Source organism: Anser anser, assembly GCF_964211835.1.
Source record: "Anser anser genome assembly, chromosome: 20".
NCBI classification, from domain to species: domain Eukaryota; kingdom Metazoa; phylum Chordata; class Aves; order Anseriformes; family Anatidae; genus Anser; species Anser anser.
This window is the reverse complement of record NC_139741.1, coordinates 8,082,669-8,110,623: the sequence shown is the minus strand read 5'-3', so window position 1 is coordinate 8,110,623 and position 27,955 is coordinate 8,082,669. Positions and strand designations below refer to the sequence as shown.

Here is a 27,955-nt window from a genome sequence, read left to right as displayed (position 1 = left end):
AGAGTACAGCAGAGCAGGGGAAAGCTGCTTATCATTTTCTTTTCTAAAGCAATTTCCAGGGAGGTCCCGAAGCCCAGCAGCGAACGCCAGGAGCTGCCAGCACCGAGCTCTGACCGAGTTTCTTCGCTCGAGCAAATCGGATGTTTGGCCGCTAATGCGATCTGAACGCGCGTTTTCTGTGCCCCATTTATTTCACTGCCTTCAGGAGGAAGCCAGGGAGGGTGAGCAGTGCAGACACACGAAGAGGGAGACCCCCCCCCGTCACCCCATCCGTCCCTGCGCCTCTTTGCTGTGGGTCTTCATTTTGTTCCGGCAGCGGGAGTTTCTCAGGGCTGTCTCGGAGCAGGGCCGCTCTCGCTTGTCCTGGGCCGGCCAAAACACCTGTGCAGGAAAATATCTGGCAGAGCAGGGGGCTCGCCGTCGGTACAGCAGGGCGTGGGGGAGCATCCCGCAGGCAGCTCCTCCTTGTCCCGTTTGTCCCTTCAGCCCTGCTGCGGGATGGGGACAAGAAGGGATCTTTTTCCCCCCTTTTTTTCCCCCTTTGCTCTGCACTGTGAAGAATTTCCCCATCCCACCCATGTGAGTCCCCCGGGGACCTCGCTGCTGTTTCCACCCCAATATTACACACCAGGAAGAAGGGTTGGTGCGTGAGCATGCGCAGGAGCCCAGCCAGTTACCTCGGGATGGCAGCAGGTAAGCCGGCATGTTTGGGACACAGAAAGCTTTTGTTAAAATATGGAAATTTTTAAAAATCTGTTGCTGTTGTAGGGAGCAGAAAGGGAAAGGCGTCTGTGGGTTGGTGCTGCCAGAGCCTGAGGTGCCCCGGGGCAGCTCCTTGGGCTGTCCCAGCTCAGTGCCCGTCACGTTTTACATCAGATCCTTACCTGAACGGCTATCAGCCTGCAAATCACACCTAGACATTCTTATGGCTGTATTTATTTATTTTCAGTAAATATTAAAATAAACAAATGCTACGTTGTATTCAAAGTTAACATTAAGGCCACAGAGATACCCTCTGTCAAGTTATCCCACCAAAAATTCATTTTCAGTCACTACGTTCAGAGCTACATCTGGCAGAAAACCAAGGCTTTGTTCCGCTCCCTACTCCCGAATTTGCTAAGTTGGCACAAACTGACAGAGTTCAGCAGAAGCACAGCAGCTTTCAGTCCAGATGCTGGCAGGATCAGAGGAGTAAAGGCATCGGGGCAATGCTTCTAGGAAGTTAAGCCACTATCATTTTAGGTGAGCTGTGTACATGCTTTTTGCTGCCTTTTCGGAATGCCCATCACAGTCACTCATCTCCTCTCTTTATTTTTTTGCTTTTCTCTTTGACGTCTTTCAGCACGTCTTGCAATTTCTTCGAGTTCTGCGTCAAGAATGCGAAGCTTTCCCTGAAGTTGCTGGTCCCGTGCTCCCTGCAGGTGTTCTCCAGCCCGTCGAACCACTGCAGGATCCTCTCCAGCTCGGCCTGGACGGCCTTCTGCTCCTCCAGCTCGGCTCGCAGCGCCTGCCCGGCAGCCGCCTCGGCCCTGCACTGCTCCCGCAGGCGAGATATCTCGTCCTGGAGCGCCTGGAACTGCTCCTCGCTGTAGGGGTACTGCTGGTGGACCTTGTCCTCGGGGAGCAGCACGTTCGGGGGGATGCTGAGCACCAGCTGCAGCAGCACTTCCTCCATCTTCCCGAAGAGCTGGTCGAAGTGATCCTTCATGAAGCGCAGGAACTTCTCCGTGCTCTTCCTGACGTCCAGGCGGCTCACCCTGCTGCCCGGCGAGGCGTCCAGCTTCTTCAGCACGACGCTCTCCACCACCGCCATCATCTCCAACAGGTAGTCCTGGAAGGCCAGATAGATGCGCAGCATGCACGTCTGCGGCGTGAACCCGAAGAACTGCGTCTCGTAGGCCATGGGGCTGACCGACATGGCGCCGGGGGGGGGCGGGCAGCGAGCCTCGCTGCGACGGGGGAGCCGGGGGGGGAGCCTGGGGGGCCGTGAGGGGCTCGGAGGGGCGCTGAGGGACCGCGCAGGGGGGCTCTGAGGAGCTCTGAGGGCCCCCTCAGGCGCCGCTCCCCTCAGGCGGCTCCGCCGCTTCCCGCCTCAGCGGCCTAGCCAATCAGCGAGCAGCACCTGGCCGCACCGCCCAATCCCCGCCCGCTCCGACTCTCCTGGGCGGGAAAAAAGATAGGGGGTGGGAGGGGGAGCGGCCGCTATCGGGGCTCGGCCAATGAGGGCGCGGCGCGAGGAGGTTGGGGAGCGGGGAGGGGCGGGGCCGGAAGCGGAAGCGGCGGCGGCGGGGCGGGGGGCGCCAAGATGGCGTACCAGACGTTCCGGCAGGAGTACCTGCAGGTGCCGCCCGTGACGCGGGCCTACACCACGGCCTGCGTGCTCACCACCGCCGCCGTGGTGCGTGGGGCCGGGGGGGCTGGAGGGGGGGGCTGTGAGGGGTCGGGGGGGTCTCTGAGGGGGCTGGGAGGGCCCTGAGGGGGGATATGGGGGGGGGCCCTGAGGGCTGTGGGGGGCCCTGAGGGGGCTCTGAGGGCTGTGGGAGGCCGCGGGCAGCTTCCTGGGGCGCTCACTGCGCCGCTCTCTGCTTTTCCCTTGCAGCAGCTCGAGCTGATCACGCCCTTCCAGCTGTATTTCAACCCCGAGCTCATATTTAAGCACTTTCAGGTGAGCGTTCCCTGGGGGGCAGGGGTTTTAAAGGTGCCCGCTGGGTGTGCAAGGGCTCATCTGCTGGGGATGGAGCCTCACGAACCACGCTGACTTTTCCTGTCAGAAGCGTACATTTAAAAACCCAAAGAGGGATCGGTGGGTGGGAGCCCAAGCCTTAAACTCATTCACTATAAAGAAGATTTCAATTACACCGTTACTTTTCTTTCTTTTTAGGAGGTAAAAATAAGCTGTCTTGTCTAAATGCCTTGTTTCTGTCTTGTTTCCAGGTATGGAGGTTAATCACAAACTACTTATTCTTTGGACCAGTTGGCTTTAATTTTTTATTTAACATGATCTTTTTGTATCCTTCATCGGGTTTGTGTTCTCTCCTTAGAAAGCACAGCTCCAGAGTGTAGGTCTGTCATCTGTCACTGTGTGTGCCCATAGTCAAAGGTTCAGTTCTCTTCCACCGTGAAATGCCCGGGAGCTCAGCACTGATTTCACCCATGTCATAGACATCAGCAGCATCTCCGTAACTTGCCTAGAGGCCCGCCATTTATTTCTGCGGCGTTAAGCCTTTGTTGTACAAGCCTGATCCTTCATGGATTTTCCAGCAGGTTGGCTCTGAAACTGGGAATTTTCTCCCCTGTAATGTTTTTCTCCTGGGTCTGACCTCTGCTGTGGTGCCCAGACTGAGCCAATTAACGGACTAAGTTGATACCTGAGCTTAGGTGCGTATCTTGTGTAATTGAAACCTTCTCTCTTCAAATTTACTTGCTATCAAATTTTCCTGACCTGTGACTTCAGATACCGTTACTGCCGAATGCTTGAAGAAGGCTCTTTCCGAGGTCGGACGGCAGATTTTGTATTTATGTTCCTTTTTGGAGGACTTTTAATGACTGTATCCTTTCTGGTTTTATTCCAAGCTACTTTAGGAAATCTACCACGCTGTTAATTTCTCTTAATTCTCAGATGATAGCGTGTTTGTCTTGTAAGTTGTGGAACAGAAGTACTTGTTAAAGTGTTTTTTAATGCATTGTGACTGTCATTGCTATTAAGGTCTTTTACCTTCTGCTGCTCAGCAGAATTACAGAAATGATATCCTTGGGTGAGGGCACTGCTCAAGTGCGTAATCGTGCCCGGGTTACCTGAGCAATGCTATTGCTTCAGTGATTTCACGCTAAATTCTATTTTAAAGAGATTATTCATGCTGTGGGCACTCTGAATCCTGATTTAAATGTTGAATTTGACTGTAGATCCAACTTACTTGAACGCGGGAAGGTAGAAGGAAGAATTGTATGGAAAACGTGGGATTACAGGTCAAGCTGACAAATTCTTTCCCCGCTTGACTTCAGAACAATTACTTGGTGAACTGTTTCCTTTAACCGCCCCTTGCAGCTTTTTGGCCTGTTTGTAAACCTGGTTTTCTTGGGTCAGGCGTTCACGATAATGCTGGTGTATGTGTGGAGCCGGAGGAATCCCTACGTCCGCATGAACTTCTTTGGTCTTCTTATTTTTCAAGCCCCATTTCTACCGTGGGTATTGATGGGCTTTTCACTGCTTTTGGGGAACTCCATCATCGTGGATCTTCTGGGTAAGGAACTGTTAAATCACAAGGATCTGGTCCTGCTGATGTTTTACATGAAACAAGGAGTGTGGGGGGAAAAAACCTGGTGCTAAATGCTTTCTTGTGGCTTACCGTTAGTTATCTGATATAATGATCGTGTATTTATACCAGGCTTTTCTGATTTCTAACTGTTGTAGCACTTTTTTTTTTTTTGACTGCAATAAGGATTAAAAGAGCTTCTGAGGCTTTGGCTCCTTAATGCTAGGAATCAGTGAAGCCTTAAGCTGAAGGAATAATGTCAGCGCAGATAACATCAGCACAGATGCATAATCTAATTATTGATGTGAGACTTTTGGTATAAAACATCTTACAATTACTAGTCTTATTAACTCTATTAAAGCCTTAATGTCAGTATGTTTTACAGTGACGACTGTTTTCCTTGTGTTAACGTCTTGCAGTGTAAGTTAAGCTTATCACCTGACGTCAACATGCTTCATTGTTTTTTGTATTTCTATATTTTAATATTTTCTGTGAAGGAATCAGGTTTTTTTCTTTTTTCTTCCCCTGAAGACTCTTGTGAAGCTCTTGTAAAGAAGCACTGGAGAAATAACCGTTTGATATCTCTTTATTAGGCATTGCAGTTGGGCATATATATTTTTTCTTAGAGGATGTCTTTCCCAATCAGCCTGGTGGAGGAAGGCTTCTGAGAACACCATCTGTCCTGTAAGTATTGGTTTCTGATTTGGAATGGATTTACAACAGGGCTGGTGTGAAAGCTGTTCGTAATTCAGCCCAACTGACTCCTGGTAAACAAGGCAGCTTGAGACAGAACCGCAGTATGATGCACTCGCTGTTTTATTTAACTGCTGTTGCCAAACAGAGGAGGGGATGGCGTACAGATGTGTAGGTGGCAGGTAACTCAAGGGGAAGGGCTGAAGGGTTTCTGTAACCCTTGATGTCTTTGGTAATGCTTGGTAGGCTTTGCTAACCGAGCTCTGCCTGTTGGTGGCACCAAAGGTGCGTGTCTTACTGAGGTGTGAGGAACAAGTCCGGTTAGGTGTGAGCAGAGCAATCGTTAAATGCTGTATAGCTAATGTTTTCTGTCTGTAAATCGCCCTCCTTTCACAACTTTGGCAGAAGATGTCAGTGTTTATAGCACCGAGCGGTGCTGCTCAGGTGCCTCCTGCACAAAGGGCCGTGATTGCTGTAAGCTGAACGGCAGCGTGGGTGGGAGCAGCTGGCTGGAGCGGGGCAGTTGGGACATCAGAAGGTGGGGTCTGTGAGGCTCTTGGAGCTGAGCCGATTCTCTTCTCAGTAATTAAAGTGCCATATTCAGACTCGTTTAACTGATTGGTTGAGTACACTTGCAGTGCGAATTTTTTGTTCGGCAGGGCTTTGCCTTCAGCAGCTGTTTCGGGTGATCCTGCGGCAATAGCTGTCCTGGAGCAGCTGCGCTGGTCGCTTCGGTAGCTCTGCGCTCCTCTTGGCTGGCCTGAGCAGCCAAAGGCCGTGCCCGGTGCAGGCTGCCTGCCTGTAAATGCAGCCTCAGACAAACGGGGAGCCCAATTACAGATGTGTAACGAGGGAGTGTTTGGGATTTCTCTTCTCCCATATTCTCACCCAGCTGTGTGCAGGAGGGAATCGCAAAGCTGCCAGAGCAGTGCATGCTGCCTCGGTAGCTTTCTTCCTCCGTGGAAAAAGTGCCACCCTGTTCTCAGGCTGCCATTTAAATCCCTTTACGTGTGTGTTCAGAAGGCTGCTCGTTACTCATCTGGGTCCAGATTTGTGGATTTTTTTTTCCCAGATTCATTAATTTTCTTTGATGTGCCAGCTGTAATCCTCTAATACTCTTGGTATTTTCCGTTTTCCCCACTCTGAAAATACCTCTGAAACGGCCTGTCACTCTTGTGAAGAGAAATAATCCCCTCAGCTCCTCTAAGGACTGTCTTGTTAAACACATTACTTTTCAGATGTCTTGGATATAATAGTTGTTCTTATGCAGCCTGTGATTTTTTATTCCTGATTTTTTTCAAAGCATCTACTACACTGTTGTTTCTGGACACACACACACAAAAAAAAACTATAAAGAGAGGAAAAACGAAACTAGAACTGGAAACGAAACGAACTGGAGTTTGAATAACCTACAAGATTAAGCATGATTAGTTTATTTTTTTTGTAAATTGTAAACTCCTGATCTCTAATGCTGTCTCAAACATAAAATATTCTGTGGATTTCAAGTCTGCCTGTCAATGCCTGCATTTTGTCTGTGAAGTTGAGATAATACCGACGGTATTTGACTCTTACTTTGTCTGCCTCTTAAGACACGAAGAGCACTTCAGTATTCTGTTCATGTTTTTCTCTCTTACCCAGTCTTGAGAAAACATTCTAGCTGTATGAAATTCTGCCTTACACTGGAGATGGAAGTTTTAACTTTCAGTTAAATCTCATCAGTCTCGGTTGATTTAGCCACATAATTCTAGACCTCCTTCCAGATGGCTCCTAATTGGAGAGCACGTGTGACTTGGGTATAAATCAGCGGTGTTCTGGCACGCTGTTTCTGAGGGAGGGCAGTGTACGCGTGTAGAATTTGAGCAGTCTAGGTTTTATTGTGAAACCTGTATTCTAAAGAAGAAAATATATTTTCCAGGAAAGCAATATTTGATACGCCAGAAGATGATCCTAATTACAATCCCTTGCCAGAAGAACGGCCAGGAGGATTTGCGTGGGGAGAAGGTCAACGCCTTGGAGGCTAACAGGTGGCTGTGCCAAAACCCAGCGACAACTGGGAGAGACTAACCTGATGTTCTGTACCGGGGAGTCCCTCGTTCCCCGTCGTGGAAAGAACACTTTTCAACAGCTCTATGGTTTTGAATACAAGCACTTTATGAAAGGGCAGTCTAATCCAAGACGCTTCCAGGCCACCAGTGTCTTCCCTTGTCGGGGAATTTATTGTGCTGGTAACGCAAATATTAATCCAGTGGAGCCAAAAAAACTAAAACTGGAAACCATTTCCTGTCAACTTCAGTTAACAAGACCATGAGTACTTGTTTGAAGTGATTTCTAAAGCATTTTTTCAAGTTATTTGATACAGGAAACTATATGGGAAACTTTGCAGGGGACAAAAAAAAAACAACATATTTTTTAACTTTTTTATTCTTGGATAAAACAGCTACAAGATGGTTGGAAGTGTAAGTCCCTGTTTCAATGGCAAAAGTTTCTTAGTCTGAGATGCTAATGTCTCCAGTCTTGTTTGACTTGTAAGAAATACAGCATTCAGCATAATACATACAGGCTTTTTATTTTGCCAGTTGTTTCTGGAATGTGCCTCTGTGTGAACACACTTGCAGACTGAGACTACATTTTGATGGTTTTTCCCCCAAAGATTGCGTGTTCTGATAACCAGGTCTGAGTCTTACTGGTTTGTCTAAATAGGTAGTTCTGCAAAATCCAGCCCTCCCTCACACATGCACACTTCTAGCAGTCATTTTATTACTTGGAGCACTAGGGAAGAGAGCTTGTCTGGAGTTGGAACTGCTCAAATATCTCAGATGATGAGTTGAATAAAATGTCTTGTGGATCCTTTTTTGTTACTCTTGTATAATAATCCTGTAATCTTGAGGCAGCTGGTGGAAAACCAGGCCCCTGAAGAGAGAACATTAATGCAAGCTTTCCCCAGAAATGCCTCGGAACGACCAAGACAAAGGATTGTTCAGGATGTTTAACTTGTAGTCCCTGTATGAAGCTTGTTGCAGAAGCACTGAGTGGTAGGAGCATCTGTCCAGCATGAGTCGGTGACACTGAGTGGGATTTAGCTTGAAGCTGTGCTCATTTATAAATACCTGTATCAGGAGCCACACAAGGAATTCAGAGCACAGTTCAGCTCGTTGGGTTCAGTGACTCTTGACTCAGTTGGCTGTGCTGAGTAGCTCTGGTTGTATCGTAACAGATGAAAACGTGACGTTGATCTGCAGCTTCCAAATTTAGGAGGAGAGGCTCACCCTTAACACACATGATCATCTTGTTTAGGTGCAGATTTTTGCTGTTCTTGCGCTTAAGAACAAGGTTACAGGTGTTTGTAGTGTGGGAGAGCGATGCGTTGGGGCCTTGTGAGGTAATGCGTTGTCCCCAAGTGGTTAGTCGGGCACGCAAAACTGGTGAGTGCTTTTGTACCTGGATTCCCTCTGTTAAAGTTTATGGATACATAAAGGGAGAGGGGGCATTGTGGTTGGTTTGCTCCAAAACGGACCTTAAATCTTACTTTCCAGGATTACTGAGAACACTTTAGGCAGTGTTGCGTCCGGCTGCTTTTGGGGCAGGGAACTGATCAAGCCCTTTCACTTAGCTGAGCGTTCCCAAACCGTGCTGGTCCGCAGGTGGGACGTGAGCAGGGCTGGGGCTGGGATAAGGCCCCCGGAGCCTCAGGGTGCGGGACGAGGCCCCCCCTCCGCCCTGGGGCCGCCCTCCGTGGGTGCTCGCGGGCCCCTGGCGGTGCGTGGGGCCCCGGCACAAAATGGAGACCGCCGCTCCTCGTGGCGGCTGCCGCCCGCCCTGCCTTTAATCGCCCTTTAAAACTTCCCGGGCGGCCCGTCCCGCGAGGAAGCGTGCCTAAACCCCCACCGCTGAGCACCGCTTCGGTGCGGCGACAGAAAAGCAACCAGCCGGCTGTCGCGACAGAGCCCCGCGTGCGGCGGACTACAGCTCCCAGAACACCCCGCGCCGAACCACGTGACCCCCCCCCGGCGGCGGCAGCGGCGTGCCCGGTGCCGAGCGGCTGCAGGCGGCGGTCCCGGGGCGGCCCCGCCATGCTGCCCGCCGCCCCCGCCCCCCCCGGGCCCGGGCCCGGGCCCGGGCCCGGCCTGCCCCCGGCCCGCCGCCCGCCGCCGCCCCGCCGCGCGCTGCCCATCTGCAGGGCCCGGGCCGCGCTGCTCGGCCAGCTGCGGGGCCTCGACAGCGCCGTGCTCATCGGTGAGCAACCGGGGGGCACCGGGGGGGGTGTCGGGGAGGGACCGGGGGGCTTCGGGGGGCCGGGGGGGCGGCCCCAGGCTCCTCCTCCTCGCCCCCCTGGGGCTGGTTCTGCCGCGTGCCGCTGCTGTCCGCACGGGGAGGTCGCTGAGCTGATCCTGAGGGGCTGCCTCAGATCTCAGGGGGGCAGGGGAAGGCTTGGCGGTGCCCCGGGTGCTCCTCCGAGAGCCCCAAGCCTTACCTCGCTCGCCGCTGCCGTGACAGAAGCTTGGCTTTGAGTTGCTTACAGCCTTACTTTGGAACTTGCTGGCGGGGAGTGAGGACGTGCGCGCAAAACCAAGGCGGTGTCTGTCCCTTGTTCAGTGTGGTTACCTCCTGCGTTGGCCGTGCACACAACGAACACTTCAAGCACCCAGCAGACAGCAACGTGTTCGTTAACCCAGGTGTGGCTGGAGAGAGCCTGGGTGAAGTAGAGGAGTTCTGCTGAGCAGGGGGCGAGTGGCTGGGGCGAGGCGTTGGATTCCTTCCGTGCCCCGCTGCTGCCTGCCTGTGGGCTCCTCTTGCCTTCTCCCTCCCCGTGCTGAAACACACCTAAAACTTAACCTAAAAGTTGAACTGGGGCCTTCCGTTTGATGGAAAAACTCTGTTCGCTTGGTGTTCCTCAGGAGAAACGGGCTCAGGGAAGACCACTCAGATCCCTCAGTACCTCTACGAAGCAGGAATCGGCCGCCAAGGCGTCATCGCAGTGACGCAGCCTCGCAGAGTAGCAGCCATCTCCTTGGCCACCCGAGTCTCGGATGAGAAGAGGACAGAGCTGGGGAAGCTGGTGGGTGCCTTCCCAGGGGCTGCTTTGGCCCTGAAGTGCTGACGGGGCTGTGTCACGAATGGCGTGGGTATGATAAAAATGTTAGAACCATGGGGCTGGTAGGTAGGCTTTGTTTAATAATATGCTTGAATTAGAAAAATAGCTTTTTGCCTGCTTCTGTTGCTCAAGGGAACTTGTATTTGATTTCAGTATTTTACTTCTTGGTTACTGTCTGTGTTTCTCCATTTGAAAAAAATCTGGTTAGTGAATAAAACAAAAAAATTGCATTCCCCTCCTAGGCCTTCTCTCCCATTGCTCCCTGTGCCAGAAGTTGAGGAGAGCAGAGTGCTGAATCCATGCAGATCTGTGAGTCTGTGGGAGAGAAGAGGAGGAGGAGGACTTTCCCTAAATAGAAGCATTCAGAGAGCATGTAGTAGTTCCTAGCAGGGGGAGGAAAGAGAGAAAACGTGGAGCATTTATGATGGATGGGAAAAAGCTCATTGGAATGCGGTGTTGGGACCCCTCCTTTGGTTGGAGTGTTAGATTTGTAAGACAAACTGCTCGCAGTCTGCGATGCGCTGTAGGCTTTCTGGCATTCTCCCACAGTTCTGGCTTGGCTGACGTGTTGACCAGAACGCTTTGTGGTCCTCCTGTGAGGTACAACAGCAGTGAGAAACGTAAATCCCGTTGCGTTTATGCTTTTGTAACGGTTGCTTCCTTAGGTGGGCTACACTGTGCGCTTCGATGACCTTACATCTGATGAGACGAGAATCAAGTTCTTAACGGATGGGATGCTGCTGCGCGAGGCCATCGGGGATCCTCTGCTGCGCAAGTACAGCGTCGTCATCCTGGACGAGGCCCACGAGAGGACGATCCATACTGATGTGCTCTTCGGAGTGGTGAAAGCCGCCCAAAAGAAACGAAAGGAATTGGGCAAACTGCCACTAAAAGTATGTTTGGCTGGGATGGCAGCGAGAGGCAGGGATGGGGCTTGGCCTCTGCGCTCTGACTAACTCCTGGGCTTTTCCATTGTGCTTGAAATTTCAGACTTGAATATTTTCCTCTTCCTAAAATGTTCCTTTAAATCCGAGTAGTTTAGAGTGGCCAACTTATGATGTGTTCCTGAGACTGCCCCGGATACAGGACCTTTTTGTCTGTTATCGCAGCTCTGTGACATGCTTATACTGGGGAAAGAGGTTGCATGTGTGTGTCAGGTCATGATTTGGAGCAAGCAGATGTTGCTCATGTAATGAAGGTGGGTGCAAGCACATGACAAAGCGTGTGAGTGGAAGGCACATAAGGGAATTTGTAGGGTCCCAGTACAATTTCTTTCAAAGGACTCTTGTGCAGCCTAGCTTTGTGGGTGCTCAGCTCTGTTTATTAAATGTCAGAAGAGAATTTGAACATGTCTCCACTCATTTTATCATACCAACACGTTACCCTTGTGTCATACCAAAGCTGATGGCTTTAACAAGGAAAGACCGCTCTCTTCTGTCCCAAACTCTGTGTGTTTTTGCTGTTCTGAGCCTATATCACAGTCTCAGGAAGCTGGCTTTTGGTTAGTCCTCGACTGGTAAGTGTTCTGCTGGGTCCGAGCTGCAGTGCTAACCCATTTTTGCTCATATTATAGGTGGTTGTCATGTCGGCTACGATGGATGTTGACCAGTTCTCCCAGTACTTCAACGGAGCTCCCGTTCTCTATTTAGAGGGCAGGCAACATCCCATTCAGGTCTTCTACACCAAACAGCCTCAGAGCGATTACCTCCAAGCAGCACTGGTGTCAGTCTTCCAGATCCACCAGGTACGGTGGTCTCGTCGAGTTTGTGCCTCCCTGGGGCCGTGGGCTGCTGGCTGAGGGGGCTCGCAGGTTGCTGGGCCAGAGGCACCGAGGTGTCCCTGAGATGGCTTGGGCTTGCTGCTGCTAAATCAGAGGTGTCCCTGCGGTGGGTGGGGATCTTCTAGAGCATCCCCGATCAGAGAGCAAATGTGGGAGATGGAGAGAAGCACTCGCATTAGGAGAAAACACGGCAAGTGGGTGTGTAAATGCACAGAAAGATGTAACCCGTGGCTTTGTGTCAATTATAAAGAGCCTTGAGTTGCGAAGGGAAATTTGGGCATGAACTAACGGAAGACAATTCTAATTTACTGGCAAAGTGCAACTACAGAGCAAGTAGGAATATATTAAAATGCCAGGTCATAGGCGTTTTGTGACTGGATGTTTGAACCCCAAACTGCCAGGTAGTTAAATCATTTAATCAATCTGTTTATTACCCTACATCTAATGCTTTGAAGATGATCTTGGTAGGATTCTGGGGCTTGTACATCAAGGCTGGAGTTGAAAGCAGACCACTATGCAAAGCTCTCTGACGTTAATTCCTGACTAATACCTACGTGTTCCTCTTGCCTGAGCTTTCTGTCTTGTACCCGGGTGTCTGCTGGCCCTGTCCCTTGCGTGTCCTGGACAGTTATTTAATGAAACCGATATATGAATTTGAGTGATTCCTCCATCCTGTTAAGGCTGAACCCTGCAAAATGCTGTTACCCTTCACCTCTGCTGAATCCACTGGGATCTTAAGGCTGATCCACAGCTCACACAGAATGTGTGTCTTTCCTTTCTTCTGTACATGCTTCAGTGACCTGCTCCCTGGACACCTTGGAAGACTTGCTGCTGTTACATCCTCAGTTCTCCCTCCCTCTCCAATCTGCTGTAACTTCTCACTTGCTTTTTCCTCTGGCTCCAGGAAGCACCCTCTTCTCAGGACATCCTCGTGTTCCTGACTGGTCAGGAGGAGATTGAAGCGATGACCAAAACCTGTCGAGACATTTCCAAGCACCTCCCTGATGGCTGCCCGCAGATGATGGTGATGCCTCTTTATGCTTCTCTGCCTTACTCTCAACAACTCCGAGTCTTTCAGGCTGCCCCCAAGGTGAGGCAATGTAAACAGGATGAGTTTGTTCACTTGCATGGTTGTTTACTTCAGGCCAAATGGTTCCAGTGTGATATAAGACAATGCAACTGGGATGGTGTTAACAGAGGCATACAGTAAGTTGTCTGAGATCGTGAAAAGAGGGAGTGATTAGGGAGAGGAAAAAAGGGGCAGAGGAATTGAAATTTGCCCCTTTTCATATGACTTCATGTCTATATCGAATAAAAAGCTGTGGCAGTTAATAGGCCAGCCAAATGCTAAGAAAGCTAAACACCTGGCCATTATTTGGCAGGGCCATAAGAAGAGGAAATCTGTGGCCTTGGGCCCTTCTGTCTCTTATTTAGCAGATAACCAGGAATTCAGATTTTGTGCTTGTGCAAGAAATTAAACCAAAATGTTTTAAAGACGTGTTTGATAACTGTTCTCCTGGGTGGTGTACTTTGTTGCAAGACTTGTAGGTGCATGTTTTAAAAACTGATCAGGAACTAGAGGTTATCTTAATTTACAAGAGCTGGCATAGCAGACATGGTGTGTGGTTGTAGCGTGCTATAATGATATGGAGGCTTGACCCATGCTGGCTGAAAGTGGTGGAATCTCCCATGGCAGTTAACCAAAGATGGCTTTTGACTGGCTTTAGTTTGTTCTTCCTCATAGGGCTGCCGCAAAGTGATTCTCTCCACCAACATTGCAGAGACCTCCATCACCATTTCGGGAATAAAATATGTTGTGGACACAGGCATGGTGAAAGCAAGGAAGTACAACCCTGGTGAGGAACTTTTAGGAACAATGGAGAGATTGTTTGCAGTTCTGTAGAAGTTATTTGAGGCAACGTGCCCCACTGGCAGCTCGTTTAAAACACCCTCTGCACTGCCTAAATTAACCTCCCAGGTTTTAGATGTGTATTTTTTTGGAGTACCAGGCATGTGGGGGTAAAACCCTATCCAAAATGAGTCTTCTCATGTGCATGATAACTAGCATGATAATTAGCTTTGCTTCAGGGTGCTACATCAAGAAAAGGTGGAGCAGCAGTTGGATGGGAGACTCCTGGGATGTTTTGTTGTTAATTCCACAGGGTTGTGTTTTTTCAAAGCCCTGTGTTATGCAAATGTTGACCGAAACGATGCTCTTCCACTCTTAGAAATTGGTCTGGAAGTGTTGGCAGTCCAGCGGGTGTCGAAGGCCCAGGCCTGGCAGCGAACAGGGAGAGCAGGGCGGGAGGACAGCGGGATCTGTTACCGGCTCTACACAGAGGACGAGTTTGAGAAGTTTGACAAAATGACAGTACCCGAGATACAGAGGTGAGAACGTGGTGGTAAAATTATTAATATCAAAGATTTGAGAGGTCTGGCCAGGAAGTTGTTAATTTCAACCAGAGCTGGCAGTCTGATTATTCATCCCCTACTTTCCCGTGAAGATAATGCTGGGTGTGCCACTCCTACAGGCTCCACCGGGAGTCATCTCCATGCTGCACTTCAGGCCCCTAACAGGCTACTTGAGTCCATCTCCAGGCGGGTACTTGGTCTTATTAACGTATAAATGAATATCTGGAGTCCACCCGGCCTAAGTAATGCACCTGGCTTTGTTAACGTTAGAATTATTTCCCTTGCTTCTTTCATTTGAAGCAGTATGTAAGTCTGGTCTTCGTAGTCATCATGAGAGAACCCAGGGGCAGAGGGGGGGATGCTGCCTGAGCAGGCTCTCACTACGATCATAGTTAATAAAACTTCTGTCTGACCTGTCCTAAATTGTGCTTGCATGATATTACGTGCTTGGAGTACTGATGTTCCCTGACAAACAGAACCCTGATACTGTCACACTTCTTGCCACACCTCCTCTCTGTACTGCTACAGATGGAGCTGTGTAAAAACTCAACAGCAAAACTGGACCTAGGGTATGGCTGTTCAGGAAGTCAGGCTTCAGCAGCCAGCATTGGACTGGTCTCTGTCAAGTTGCAGCACAGATCTGAACAGATCTAAGGATCCCGTTTTCTCTTATTTTTTGTTTCCTTCACTGTTATTTGCCTATAAACTGAGATAATCTCAGTTGTTTTTTGCCCGTGCAGGTGTAACCTGGCCAGCGTGATGCTTCAGCTCCTGGCTTTGAGAATTCCCAATGTACTCACCTTTGAGTTTATGTCCAAACCATCTCCTGGTAAGTGCTTATAAAAGCGGGTTTGGAAAAATGAGTCAGTAAGGAATTGATTAAAAATAATGTCTTCATGCCAGCCTGAGAAGGTGGAGTTTGGAAGGCCAGGGCTGTGAAAGGGGAGCTGTCTCTGTGCATCTGCTCCTGGTGGTCCCAAAGTCTCGAGTCATTCATTCATCGCTTGTCCTCAGCCTCATCCGAGCAGCCATGGTTATGGCAGAGTTGGAGAGCCCAGCCTCCAAACAGAGCAAGGGGCAGTTGTGGATCATAAAGAACTTGGCCTTGACTGCCAGGGAAAGCCAGAGAGAATCTCACAGGGCCTCTGCTCAAAGCTGCAGATGGCAGCTTTAGGTCTGCCTCTGTGCTTGCTGCTTAAATAGGGAGAGGTGATTGTTCTGCTGGATCACTGGGGCGTTCATTTCTCTGAATTGATAAACTGAAAGTGCTTGTCCCTCTGCTCAGGGGAAAGGGGTGGTGATGGTAGCTGCTGATCCCTCTCGTTGGCACTGGCAGGGATGTGATCTCACAGCCTGAGCCTTCTTGTTCTGACAGATGCTATTCAAGCAGCAATCGAGCAGCTGGACCTGCTGGGGGCTGTGGAGCGAAAGGAAGATCAGCTTGTCCTAACTCCCTTGGGAAAGAAGATGGCTGCCTTCCCGCTGGAACCAAAGTTCTCAAAAGTAACGACTGCAGAAGAACTACTCGCTTTTATTTCATGTACTTTTCCCAGTACCATTAGCATTTCTCTTTCAAACCCCTAAAATGAGGTCTAGAATTTGGGGCGACTGCAGCTGTACTGCTGTATTTGCAGTACGTTAATGAGCACAGCTTTCTTTGCAGCAGCTGTGCTGGTTCGCCTGTCATTTGTTGCTTACGTAAAGGAGATTTTTAAAAGCTATTTTATTTCCTTTGGCACCTCTGAAGCTGAAACAAGGTCAATCCTCTTGCAGTTTCCGGGATTGCTGGTAGCACTGTTTGACAGTTTCATGAAGTGTCCGATACTGTAGAGGGTTTTAGTCACCATGTTTGTGCTGAATCTGAGCTGTCTGTTCTCAAAAAAGAGCATGACAATTTCTGTTAAAGGTACTTGGCAGGCCCCGAAGAGGACTTACAGTTGTTCCTAGGTCCAAATGTTTATGAAATTTATGAAATTTCCTTAAACAGTGCTTGGTAAAGTTCCTTGGCTGTCAGTGAGCAGAAAAGTCTGCCCATCTGGGGTGCATTTGGTCAATCAGTTTTCTTCCGTGGTTTGCAGACCATCCTCCTGGCCCCGAAGTTCCACTGCACAGAAGAGATTCTGACCATCATATCGCTGTTGTCAGTGGACAGCGTCCTTTACAACCCCCCAGCCCGGCGGGAAGAAGTGCAGTCTGTCAGGAAGAAATTCATCTCCAGTGAGGGCGATCATCTTACCCTGCTCAACGTGTACAGGGCCTTCAGAAACGTCAGTGGCAACAAGGTAGGGTGCTCTGAGGATCCGGGGCTGTCAGGGGTTGTGGCGTTGAGGGGTTCTTTTGGCATGCAGCAGTGACGCCTGCATCCTTCAGAGCTGATGCAATACGCATCCTTCCAACGCACCTGCGAGAAGTGAGCTCTCACTCATACTTTACAGCTGGGTGATGGGAGAAAGCTGTTTGAGCACCTTCTTTCCCCAGAAGGCTGCAGCAGATCTGGTTATCAGAGTTCTGTGAGACCAGTTCTGTAATCACAGAGCTGGATTTCTTCCTTGCCTGCTTACAGCTGGAAACAGGAGGGAGTGGGAGAGCGTTGTGACTGATAAATACCTGAACATACCCCAGTCATTGCAAAAACACTGACTATATTTAAAAACAGATGTTGATTTATACTACTCTATAAACTTCTTAGTTTGATTTGTAGATCTGTAGGCTAGTACACCCCATTCTGTGCAACATCTGTTACTCTTGGATAATTTGTTTTCACCACCTGTGGGATATCAAGTGCTGGTTTGCAGCACACGGTGGCCTTGCAGAGCAGCTCTTAGTCAGAAGAGAACAGCAGTCAGTCTCTCGGCACTGTGGGAAGGAATGCAGACAAAGGAGGGTAGTCAGGGCTGGAAATCTGACAAGGAAATGGGTTAGCAACTTTTCTCTGAGACAGATTCTGTGTTTGGAGGATTCTGCCTTGCTTGGTGTCCAAAGAGTGTTGTGCTTCTTGGGTGAAGAAGTGGCTCCTTCTAACTCCTTGTGCTTCTGCTGCAGGAATGGTGCAAAGAGAACTTTGTGAACAGCAGGAACATGTTGCTTGTGTCAGACGTCAGAGCTCAGCTCAGGGACATTTGTGTAAAGGTAACTTGTTGCCATACTGTGTTTGTCTGTTTCATCTGTTTGTATCTTTCTCTTTGTCCCCAAACTGATTTCTCTGTGCACCAAGTCCCAGAAGCAAGAAAATGTGGTTGTGTTTTCAGTTTCTCATGAGTAGTCATGTAGAAGTCCTGACTGTGCAGCTGTGTCCCAAAATCTTGGAGCCGCAGGGCTCAGAGCGCTGAGGAGAGGGGAAGGGAGAAGCGGAGCTCTGGGAAGGCTTCTCAGAGGGTGGTTATTCCTCATGCCTTTTGCTGCTCTAATGTGGTTGGGCTGTGCTGTGTGTGCCACTGAGTGACGTCGGCCTCTGCAGCCCCCACTGACTGGCTTCTTCATGGAGTCAGGCAGTCGGTGTAGCAGCAGCTTGCACGTCAGCGCCGTTCCTGCCAGCCACACAGCATAAGGCACAGCGTGGGAGCTGCCGCTAGGTACTTGCAGTCTGTGCGTGATGTGGGAGCTGCCATTCAGCTCCCCTGTCCTGCTGCAGATGCTGGTTGGCCTGAAACTCGCTCCTAGAGGCGGAGAGTCTCAATCTGTTTTGTGATTCATCTCTCTGCTATTAGTCTGGATTAGCTTAACATCTACCTGGGCTGAATTCCCAGCGGGCCTCTTATATTTCACACCCCAGCTGGATTTATGACACAGTCTCACCTGATCTCAGGAGCCCATTAGAACAGGGCTGTGTTTCCCCACGAGGGTGCCCATACACGCTTGCTTACGCTTCAGCACAAGCACACTCTGCGAGAGTAGCTCCCAGCTGGAGTCCTTCTGGACAAGCAGATCTGTACGGGAAGCAAGAGCAAATGACGTTTGGCAGCAAGCATTTCCTTTCACTACAGTATATGCAGATGGCAAAGGTCCCTTCAGCATGCAATGCCATGGCCTCCAGCTCTCCTCCAAGCTGCCGAGGAGGGAGGGAGGACTTCTGGGGCGGGTTGGATGGGCCCAGTAGCATTGGAGGATTAGGAGCACTCAGACCTCGCCGAGGCTGCTGTTTCTCTGCAAAGCATGGCTGCCAGCCCAGATGGAGCAGCAGGCGCAGTCTGTCCTCTCCACGCAGCGCTTCTGGGCAGAAAGGGTTCTCTGAAAGCCTGCAGGTGAAGTTAGGGCAGCACCTCAGCTAGCTCTGTAGGATCTAGATCCCCTCTTTGTGGGGAGCCATTGGAAGGAGTATCAGAAAGTGATGCTGGAGCCCCAGCTTGCTGTCTGGCCCTGCTAGGTGTGATGTTAGGGGTCTCTGAGCGCGGGCTGCTCTGTGAGGTGTTACCAGCCACCTTGTCTCTCTCGCTGCTAACCAGCTCTCGATCCCAATGGAGTCCTCCCGCGGGGACACTGCAAACATCCGCCGCTGCCTGGCTCACAGCCTCTTCATGAACGCCGCCGAGCTGCAGCCGGACGGCACGTACAGCACCGTGGACTCTCACCAGCTGGTGGCCATCCACCCCTCCTCTGTGCTCTTCCACTGCAAGCCAGCCTGCGTGGTGTACAACGGGCTGCTTCACACCAACAAGTGCTACATGCGGGACCTGTGTGTGGTGGACGCAGACTGGCTGTACGATGTGGCGCCCGACTACTTCCGCAGGAGGCTGAGAACGGCCAAGAACTGAGCTGGGGGTCTGGGACCACCAGGTGCACTGTTTTTAGGCTCACCCTATAAGACTGTTTCTTGTTCTGTAATGAATGTACAGGAACGGTAGAGCTTTGCCTTGCCAATCAGGTAAAAACCTTAAGAGGAAAATGGCTTCTCTGTGAGAGCCAGACCTCACAAGTTTCCATGGTTTAGAACAATCATCCTTTTAACAGTTAATCTGTGAAAGGGGAATGTAGTGCGTACTCTGTGCGTGTGTGTACATGCATTTGATAAATCCCTACTGCGGGGGGCAGAAAGGGGAGCTGTTTTCAAGACTCCTGTTTTTAACACTTACTGAAGTTTAACAGGTTGTATAAGAGGAAATGAAATCCTAAGAGCTCTTCTGAGCAGACTGGGTATTTTTTGATGATTGTGCTTGTATCTTTAGCAGGTTTTATTGCCAAAAAAAAAAGAAAATTTTAAATGTCTACTTTTAAATCCCTACATACAGGGGGAAAAATTATGTTTTTTCCTTTTACTATTTCTGGAAGGGAGGTGCTACTGTCTTACCTCATCACACATCTTTCTGTCCGCATGTCATGTTCACCACCTATTTGGGATCGTGTGAAGGCCACTAATGGGGATAGACCCCAGAGAGGTCTTCACTGTTTGTTTCCAAGCCTTGGAGGCTGCCAGTGTTTTCTTGGAGGGGCTGTCCAGCCACCTGCGCATTTGATGTCCTCTTTGTTCTCCTTTTTCCTGTTGGGGCATGTGATTCCTCAGCATATGCTTCTGTCTTGACTCACTCTTGTCCATTCACTTCTAGCTTTGGAGTTGGCACCCCATCCACAGTAGCTAATCAGGCCAACTTGAGGCAAATTCAGCAAAACAAGAATGAAAATGTGGTTTAGAGACTAGACTTCATTAAAAGCCCTTGATTCAGCAAACATTCCTGTCTTCTGCTCAGGCTCCAGTGCTTCTTCCCCCTTCCACCTTCTTCACCTCCATTAGAAGTTTGGAGCTTGACATTGTCAACAATCATAGATCTGCCATTAGTACTTCTTATTTGTATTTTCTTCCATATCCTTTTGGCATCTACCTTTTTTTTTTTTTTTCAGTTGGAGAAAACTGACACTATGAAACTTGATCTTAAATCCTAGAATTAAGAAACTAGAACCGCTCCAAAGGGCAAACTTGTTCTTTAATCTGAAGGAAAGCGTTTATGTTCTATTCTCACTGTGTGCTGTTGTGGGATAAAAAGTAAGTTGTTTTTAAAAGATATCCTTGTAGAATAACCTCTCTGGGAGAGGTAACTTACAGTTTCAACAGAGTCTGTTGATATAGCTTGTTAATTTATACAGATTTTGGGATGAGTTGAACTAAAGATTAGGTGTCTGAAGGGATGGGGGAGGAAACTGTTCTGTACATGCAGTGTCATTTTGTACTATAGGGGGATTAGTTCATGCAGGCTATGATAGGATTTTCTTCTGACTAAAGTGGTGGTTAGTTCTTATATCCTTCAAATATCAAAGCTCATGACATATTAATGAGGCTGCTCAGGGATGCAGTCATATTGGCTATTGGCAAGCCCTTGACTATTTTTCTGGGGAAAGCTGCTGGCTTTGCTTGTGATCTGTGGGGACAAGCTACATTTTGCATGTCACAGTGTGTCCTTCTGGTTACGTGCGTCATGGTCACACAGTACCTTGTAATATGCCTTCTCTTTGGTTTCCCAGATGGACTTACCTTGGTTGTCTCTTTAAAAACCGGGACAAATACCTCTTTTTAAAACTGGAATTTCAGTTGTGCTTATCTTCAAATTGCTGTCTCCCAAAGTAGTAGTGAAATAGGTACCCGGTGTACCTGGAGTGTCTTGGCTCAGCCTCCTCCTGGAGAGATCTGGTGATACTGAATGTATGCAGGGGTCCGGTGGGAATGGCCACATCCTGCTGTTGCGGTATTGTTCTTTGGTAATTGAAAAAAAAAAAAAAGGACTGTGACACAGACAACACTTGTCACTTCTGTATGCGTGACAAATTTGGGTTGGTATTTCAGGAGTAAGCTGTTACTTCAGTTGTTGTAACTCACACAAACTGCAGGGAATTATCAAAGCACTGTATGTATCTATTCCTTGGTTTTCCAGGCTCTGCATCTGTACGGAAAAATGGAGTAAAAGCACATTTTGTTTGGACAGTCTTAATTAAACAGTGTGAGGGAGGGCATGGGAGTTGATTTAGAAGTAACTGATTTGTATATTTTCCCATAATAAAGAGTGACGGCAAAAATCCAGGTCCCGGGGGGGGGGTGTTTTGTGAGGCAGGGGGAAGGTGTTTGGCCAGAAAAAGCAGGATGGGCAGTTGCCATACCTGTTCCTGTGGGTTTGCCTTGGCTCTAAGCAGCCTGGGGTGGCGATGATGATCAGCATGGAGCCAGAGGTGCGAAGTTAGCACGGGGCCGTGAGCCTGAGCCTCGCCTGCGGCCTTGTGCTGGTGCTGTGCCTCACCGGAGAGCAAGTGGGCCAGCTGCCAAAGGGGTGCAGGGCCTTGGTCGAGCCTCCCTAAGGCAAAGAGTGATGGTGTTCTGAGTAAACGGGGGAGGGTTTGCCCAAAAGCTGGCTCTTTTACCACAGAGAGGGGCAGTGCAGAGGTGCTTCGGCATGTGGTGGCTGCGTTCTCCTCACACCACTGGGCACTGCACCAGCCTGCCCTGTCCTTGCTTCCAAGTGACAACAGCAGTGCCCTATCCTTTCTGTGATTTTGTTTTTGGTTTTGTTTGGTTTTGTGGTATTTTTTGATTTTTTTCCTTCTCCCTCCCACTCTGCCAAGGGTGGGCCTCTAACCCATATGAGCCCTTCCCTGGGTTCTGCTGTGGGAGCGTGGGTACGGGGGGCCCTGTGCCAGCCTGCCCTGTCCTTGCTTCCAAGTGACAACAGCAGTGGCACATCCTCGCTCTGGCGTTTTTTTGGTTTTGCTTGTTTGTTTTTGTGGTGTTTTTTTTGTGGTACTTCTTAATTTTTTCCTTCTCCCTCCCGATCTGCCGAGGGTGGGCCTCTAACCCTTATGAGCCCTTCTCTGGGTTCTGCTGTGGGAGTGTGGGTACGGGGGGCACTGCGCCAGCCTGCCCCGTCCTTGCTTCCCAGTGACAGCAGCAGCGCCCTGCCCTCACTGTGGCGTTCATTTGTTTGTTTTTGGTTTGTTCATTCGCTCCTGTGGTGTTTTTTGTGGTACTTTTAATTTTTTAGCTCCTCCCGCCCGATCCGCCGGGGGCGGTCTCGAACCCTCGGCCCCGCTTCCAGTTCCGGCGCGCTGGGGCCGAGCCGTTCCGGGGCCTCCTCCTCCTCCTCCTCCCTTCCCTCCTTCCCGGCCGCCCCGCTCCCCGCCATGCTGCTCGCACGGGCCCTGCGCGCCGCCGCCGCCGCCATCCCCGCTCCTCGGCCGCTGCTGCCGCCGCCGCCGCCCCGCCGCCGCCTCGTGTCCGCCCTCCCGGCCCGCGCCCCCCCGCCCGGCCCCGCGCTGCAGCCCCCGGCCCGCTCCCTCTGGCAGCTGGGGGGCGGCGGGGGCCGGGCCGCGCTGCTCCGCCCGCGGCGGGGCTCGGCCGGCGGCGTCTCCTGCGGCTGCGGCGGCCTCCACACGGAGGGTGAGGGGGGAAAGGGACCGGGGGGACACCGGAGGGGACACCGGGGGGGGGGCGGACACGTGCGCGGGCTGCACGTGGAGGGGGGAAGGGGGGGGTGTCCCGGGGCTGTCCCCTGCCCCGGTGACATTTCCCCCCCTGTCCCGTTGGCAGGGGACAAAGCCTTCGCGCAGTTCCTGGCGGATGAGATCAAGGAGGAGAAGAAGATCCAGAAGCACAAGGCGCTGCCCAAGGTGTCCGGGGGCTGGGAGCTGGAGGTGCACGGCACGGAGGCCAAGCTGCTCCGGAAGGTGGCCGGCGAGAGGTGAGCGCCGCGGCCTTCCCCCATCCGTTCCTCCTGCCCTAAAACCAGCAAATTCGGTCTAATAAAACCTGAAGAATGCTCGCAAGAACAATCAAGAGTCCGCTTCGTTAGGGTGTGTCTCTCTGCAGTACAGCCTTGTTCAGGGCATGCAGATTTGTCAGCACTAATTCTGTGCCCGAGGCAAACATTTTAAATAAGAGAAGCGCAATTGGTGTGTGTGTGTGTGTTTGAAGTCCTTACTGCTGTTTCTTTTGAAGGATAACGGTTACATTCAACATCAACAACAGCATTCCACCCTCGGTTGATGAAGAAACCCAAGAAGATCAGAAACCCGATGAGCAGGAGGTAAAGTTATGCCTTGGTGGGAGCTTTTGTGGTGGGTACGAGCACAGGGGGAAAGCAGAACACTGGAAGGTAGAACAGAAGGAAGGGTAGAACTAGGAGGTAGGAACACTAGGAAGTGTTACGTTCTCCCCCCCACGCACACTTGATATTTGGGAGTATCAAGTTGCAAAATGCAGACTTTTTTCCGGTGGCCCTTGCACGGTGGTGCTGGGCAGAAGGATCTCAGTCCGGTTTAATAAGACTTTTAGTCAAAGTACTGCTAAAAACTGTAAAGGAGCGGTGGAATTTGAAGCTGGTGGCTTGATCTGCAGTGTCTGGTGCTGAGTGAGCACTGTGACCAGTGACTTCTCCCGCTGTGACCAGATGCGGAGCAGAGAAAGAGCTGAGAGACCTCGGGGAGGGGAGGCTGTGCAGGTCCGGTCAGAGGCCGGGGAAGGAGGCTGAAGGGACGTCAGGAAGGGGGCGATGCGCGGCGGCGCTGGGCTGGGCTGCGGTCCCTTGGGCTCGTGTTCAGACTCCAGTGCTGATTACAACTTTTTTCTTATTTAGCCTGATATTACATCAACTCCGAACTTTGTTGTGGAAGTAGTTAAAGATGACACAAAACAGACCCTTGTTCTTGACTGCCATTATCCCGAAGATGAGGTGAGTATCGAGCTGCTCCTGTGTCAGCTGTAGCCAGCTTTGGCTTGTGGCTCGCTGCACGGGCATTTCCTGCTTTTTACTGCAGTGTAATTAATTGTGCCACTGTTGGGTCTAACTGCTGGTTATAGTCTCTTGGTTTCCTGAATCTGCAGAAAACGCAGTCTCCTTTTACCTGTTTTTTAAGTCAGAGGCTTTATCTTTGCAAGGTTAAACTCTGGGGAGATGTTGCATTGCATTCCTTACGTCCTGACCTGGCTTTCTGATCAGCTGCTTGTAGGCCAGCTTATTGAGTGAAATTAGAGAAGGGAGGCATGGCTTCTTTAACGGAGCGACACTTCGAGAGGGGTAAACAAGAACAGCCCAGACGAGATAGATCTAATACTACGCAGCAGTAACTTGCAGATCTTACTGGTACGAGGCATCATCGCAAAGAGATGCAGAGATTTGAAAAGAGGGAGGGAGGAAGGGAGAAAATTGAATTGAGAACTTGGCTTCAGGCTGATCTCTGTGGTTTATTTTGTAAACCTCAACAGATCTCTTGTGCAAGCAGCGTTAGCTGACAAAGGCTAGACAAACTTCTGAAGACAGATTTAGAATCATGCAGAAGAGACTTGTACATCTCTGTATAGGTCGGGCTGCTGGTTTTCCTCAGGTCTCGCTGGCAGGCTGGCCTCCTGTGGGATTTCCTGTGTTCTCGGGCACGTGTGTGCTCGTCTTTAGGCACACGCTGAGGGGAGAGGAGCAGCTTTAGTACCGGTCTTGAGGTTTTGCCTGGTTTTGCCTGAAGTGTTGTATTTCTAGGCTTCAGGATAGATGGTGCCCTGTAATTAGAGCTAATGAATGTCTTGCATCTCATTTCCTGTTTCAGGTTGGGCACGAGGGAGAGGAGGAAAGCGACATCTTCACAATCAGGGAGGTCAGCTTTCAGCCCACTGGAGAAGCAGATTGGAAGGACACCAATTACACCCTCAATACAGATTCCCTTGACTGGGTAAGTGCTGGTGACATGGCCGTAGGCTGCAGGGGGCACTCCAGCTGCTCCCCATTTGCTCCTGATTTACGAATGAGTCCTGGCCTGGATGTGTCACCCTGGAGATTCCCCTGCTTTCTCCCAGTGTGCCACGAGGCAGTAGTTGCGCTGCAAACTGAGGATTATTACGTGGTCCCAGCAGTCACACAGCACTGGGACCGATAAGCTGAAGCTAATTCTCTTCCAGGTTTTGTGAGCTGATGACTTCCTAGCAGTTGTAACACACTTTAGAGGTGCTTTGACACTTGGTCAAATCTGCTTTCATCTGTGACTTTAACAGTGTTGCTTACAGATACCAGGTGTAGGTGTCTTTGTTTCCTAGGTTCTCCACGCATGATTTCATAGTAGTGACACTAAGAACTAACATCCAGCTATCTGGCATCTGCTTATCTGTTCGTAATGCCAGGCTTCCGAAAGGTTACAGCTGAGTTGGAGGCCATGTATCATATGATGAAAGCTTTACTCCTCGGGTGCATCTCTTTAGGAGGCATTCATATTCAAATTGGTCGGCGTGCTCTAGAATGTTCCACGCTGCCTTTTTCCCCTCTGTCTGACTTGAGACAGCAAATTAATTTAGAAATCTGTATGATTTACTATCTACTCAAGATTGCAGAAGTCCAAAAGGAATCATTTGCTCGCTGTCACTGGTCTGTTTAAAGGCGGTGTGACAGGAGTTAGCGGTACTGCACCAGGCAGCAGTAACGAATCTGTTCTTGTGAGGAGCAAGGCGGGGGGAACCCACAAGCATCACGGTGCTGCAGTTGAAATAGTTAAGTAGGATTAAAACCAAGAAAAAACGACTCGGTGATGGTGAAAGATTTAGTCTCTCAAACCAGTAGTTACATCAGATACCCTTCCCAGATACTGCTAGAACAATTTACCCCCAAGGCCATTGCATTATGCAGAGGGGAGAGGCAGAGCTCGCTATGCATTGCCTTTGACATCCTTTATCTCCTGGCCCTAGAGGCTGTTTATCAACCTCAAGGTGCAGCCTGTGCGTGCTGCTGGCCTTGGGTTTATACACCCAAGTTTCGATGTCCCCTTCCTCCAGGCCCCTCGCCCGGCTGAGGAGGGGATGGGGAGGTGCAGAGGTCTCCTGAGGGCGGCAGCCTGGTCATCCTGAGAGAGATGCCGACTGCCACAGGGCATCCCAAAAGCAACCCCTATCCAGGTGTGCTCTGCTAAGGACATTTTCTGTCAATCTCTTGCAGGCTCTGTACGATCACTTAATGGATTTCCTGGCTGATCGAGGAGTGGACAACACGTTTGCTGATGAGTTAATTGAGCTCAGCACTGCGCTGGAGCACCAGGAGTACATTAAATTCCTGGAAGACCTTAAAAGCTTTGTCAAATGTCAGTAAGTTAGGCTAGGAAATTAATCTTCAGCTGTGGGCATTACACTGCAGTGCTCCAGCCAGCAATACCCAAACATATCTTCCCGACAGCTATGGAGAGTAAGTACCTTTGAGTTTGGAAGTGAGCATCATGGGAGAGTGAGGAATCTCACTTGTATTTGGGGTTTTGTATTTATGTTGCTGCCCAGATCAAGTTCTCAGACATTACTGTGTAGAATTGCCTCACCCTGCCTGGTGGTTTTCATACAATTAAGAATGAATGTGAAGAATAAAGTCTGTTCAATGAGTCACTGAAAACGGGTGGTCTCTCTTCTTCGTGCTGACCAGAGAGTTGCCGTAACAATGATGTTTGGGTCCAGGCCGGTGATGGTGTTAGCAAAGCTTTCTGCAGAGCTGGTGTGTGCTGTCCCAGGTTTCTCCAGGGAGAGCTATTCCAGCACCTTCAAACACACAGCGTGCCTTTCTGTCGGCATAGTCGTGGCTGTAGGAGGAATTTTGCTGGCCAGGCTGTGCTAATTATGTTTGTGAATCTCATTTGTGGCAGGTTGTGGTAGTAGGGTATGACTGAAGTCTTGGCAGCCTGCGCTGTAGAGTGTTATTCAGGCTCTCAAACACTGACTTTGAGTTGTTTCAAATAGGAAGGTGCTGCGCTAACCTATTGTATTAGTATTAATACATCTGCTTCAGAAAAATACCACAGGGAGGTTGGAACGCTTCAGTTCCAGCAGAATGATTCAAAGTCTGTGGCTGCTAATGGCAAAAGCATTGCTGCAGGGCAGCAGCTGTGGCCTTCTGCTCAAACTGGTGTCTCCAGTTGTTGCCTCAAGGTCACAGTAAGTCCTGCTGGCAGAGCAGAACTGCAGAAGGTGCTCTGCCATGTTTGGGAGCTGCATGCCAGCTGGCAGCGCATTAAAGAGCTGCTTCTAATTAAGCTTGAGCGCATCCATGAACAGAATGATAAGAAGAGACTGTCAGAACACCTAATGTCACCTGACTTGTACCTCTCCATGGGTTGTTTCTTGTTAATTTTATCCAGGATTACCTTTTAGGCTGGAATTGTGTAACTCGGCTGGTAAGGCTCAGCAGAGTTGTGCGGGAGGAAGGAGGGGTAGGGTTACGCTGCCTTCCTGCTGCCTCAGCTTAACGTAACCGTGGCTGAATGAGAAACAAGTTTCTGGTAACTGTTTATGAAGGCCTGGGCAACACCTGACTGGGCACCTTGGAGGTAGGAGCAGGGTTCTGTCCAGCTTGTGATGTTGGGAGGTGATTCTGGCCCCTGCTCTGCTCCTGTGAGCCCCCCCCCAGCAGGAGCACTGCATGCCACTCCCCCACAAGGAGCTGGAGCTGCTGGAGCAAGGCCAGGGGAGGGCACAAGGCTGGTCAGCAATCTCCTATGGAGAGGGGCTGGGGTCAGCCTGGAGAAGAGAGGGCTTCATGGCCTTAGAGCAGCCTCCCAGGATCTAAAGGGGGCTACAGGAGAGATAGGGGAGGTTCGTTATCAGGAAGCCTTTAAACTGGAAGAGGGGAGACTTAAGAAGTTCTTTCCTATGAGGGTGGTGGGGCTGTGAGCAACCTGGTCTAGGGGAAGGTGTCCCTGCCTGTGGCAGAGGGCTGGAACTAAACATCCCTCTAAGGTCCCTTCTACCCCCAAATGAAGCCTTAGAGATAAGCCATCCCCCCTCACCCACCAGCCAGCCTT

The 27,955-nt window shown here is 50.3% G+C and overlaps 4 protein-coding genes and 1 long non-coding RNA gene across 7 annotated transcripts; 3 read left to right on the top strand and 2 right to left on the bottom strand.

The window, feature by feature from the left end:
• Nucleotides 1-920: 920 nt before the first annotated feature.
• MIS12 (MIS12 kinetochore complex component) lies at nt 921-2,109 on the bottom strand. Its single transcript, XM_083806042.1, has one exon. It carries the CDS (start codon nt 1,916-1,918, stop codon nt 1,292-1,294), a length of 627 nt encoding a protein of 208 aa, XP_083662168.1. The 5' UTR covers nt 1,919-2,109; the 3' UTR covers nt 921-1,291.
• Nucleotides 2,110-2,238: 129 nt separating this feature from the next.
• DERL2 (derlin 2) lies at nt 2,239-7,791 on the top strand. Of its 2 annotated transcripts, none has more exons than XM_083806040.1 (7): nt 2,239-2,398; nt 2,600-2,665; nt 2,935-3,008; nt 3,455-3,548; nt 4,046-4,241; nt 4,847-4,937; nt 6,862-7,791. In XM_083806040.1, the coding sequence occupies exons 1-7, from the start codon at nt 2,306-2,308 to the stop codon at nt 6,965-6,967; spliced, it is 720 nt and encodes a 239-aa protein (XP_083662166.1). In that variant the 5' UTR covers nt 2,239-2,305; the 3' UTR covers nt 6,968-7,791. The 2 variants fall into 2 exon arrangements, with proteins under 2 accessions (XP_083662166.1, XP_083662167.1); XM_083806041.1 differs by lacking the exon at nt 6,862-7,791 and adding an exon at nt 5,606-6,847.
• Nucleotides 7,792-7,814: 23 nt separating this feature from the next.
• Nucleotides 7,815-9,527, bottom strand: LOC310884359. The gene is made up of 2 exons (XR_014574187.1): nt 9,418-9,527; nt 7,815-8,395 (listed from the first exon to the last, which is right to left on the bottom strand). It is a non-coding gene; the product is annotated as an uncharacterized lncRNA (long non-coding RNA).
• On the top strand, nt 9,031-21,229 carry DHX33 (DEAH-box helicase 33). Of its 2 annotated transcripts, none has more exons than XM_083806029.1 (12): nt 9,031-9,179; nt 9,842-10,002; nt 10,704-10,931; nt 11,612-11,782; nt 12,723-12,908; nt 13,563-13,674; nt 14,047-14,206; nt 14,971-15,059; nt 15,606-15,733; nt 16,309-16,512; nt 17,273-17,359; nt 18,673-21,229. In XM_083806029.1, exons 3-12 carry the CDS (start codon nt 10,773-10,775, stop codon nt 18,979-18,981), a joined length of 1,605 nt encoding a protein of 534 aa, XP_083662155.1. In that variant the 5' UTR covers nt 9,031-9,179; nt 9,842-10,002; nt 10,704-10,772; the 3' UTR covers nt 18,982-21,229. The 2 variants fall into 2 exon arrangements, with proteins under 2 accessions (XP_083662155.1, XP_083662156.1); XM_083806030.1 differs by lacking the exon at nt 9,031-9,179 and adding an exon at nt 9,466-9,619.
• A 1,067-nt stretch (nt 21,230-22,296) lies between these two features.
• On the top strand, nt 22,297-26,553 carry C1QBP (complement C1q binding protein). Its single transcript, XM_083806037.1, has 6 exons — nt 22,297-22,580; nt 22,731-22,881; nt 23,139-23,226; nt 23,776-23,871; nt 24,740-24,862; nt 26,113-26,553. Exons 1-6 carry the CDS (start codon nt 22,325-22,327, stop codon nt 26,260-26,262), a joined length of 864 nt encoding a protein of 287 aa, XP_083662163.1. The 5' UTR covers nt 22,297-22,324; the 3' UTR covers nt 26,263-26,553.
• Nucleotides 26,554-27,955: the final 1,402 nt, after the last annotated feature.

Excerpts from the sequence above, each read along its gene's own strand:
- MIS12 (XM_083806042.1), bottom strand. The coding sequence starts at position 1,918 with ATGTCGGTCAGCCCCATGGCCTACGAGACGCAGTTCTTCGGGTTCACG.
- DERL2 (XM_083806040.1), top strand. The coding sequence starts at position 2,306 with ATGGCGTACCAGACGTTCCGGCAGGAGTACCTGCAGGTGCCGCCCGTG. Across the intron at positions 3,009-3,454 it reads TTATTTAACATGATCTTTTT|ATACCGTTACTGCCGAATGC; the intron begins GTATCCTTCATC and ends CTGTGACTTCAG. Across the intron at positions 4,938-6,861 it reads CTGAGAACACCATCTGTCCT|GAAAGCAATATTTGATACGC; the intron begins GTAAGTATTGGT and ends TATATTTTCCAG.
- DHX33 (XM_083806029.1), top strand. The coding sequence starts at position 10,773 with ATGCTGCTGCGCGAGGCCATCGGGGATCCTCTGCTGCGCAAGTACAGC. Across the intron at positions 10,932-11,611 it reads TGGGCAAACTGCCACTAAAA|GTGGTTGTCATGTCGGCTAC; the intron begins GTATGTTTGGCT and ends CTCATATTATAG. Across the intron at positions 11,783-12,722 it reads CAGTCTTCCAGATCCACCAG|GAAGCACCCTCTTCTCAGGA; the intron begins GTACGGTGGTCT and ends CTCTGGCTCCAG.
- C1QBP (XM_083806037.1), top strand. The coding sequence starts at position 22,325 with ATGCTGCTCGCACGGGCCCTGCGCGCCGCCGCCGCCGCCATCCCCGCT. Across the intron at positions 23,227-23,775 it reads AGAAACCCGATGAGCAGGAG|CCTGATATTACATCAACTCC; the intron begins GTAAAGTTATGC and ends TTTCTTATTTAG. Across the intron at positions 23,872-24,739 it reads GCCATTATCCCGAAGATGAG|GTTGGGCACGAGGGAGAGGA; the intron begins GTGAGTATCGAG and ends TTCCTGTTTCAG.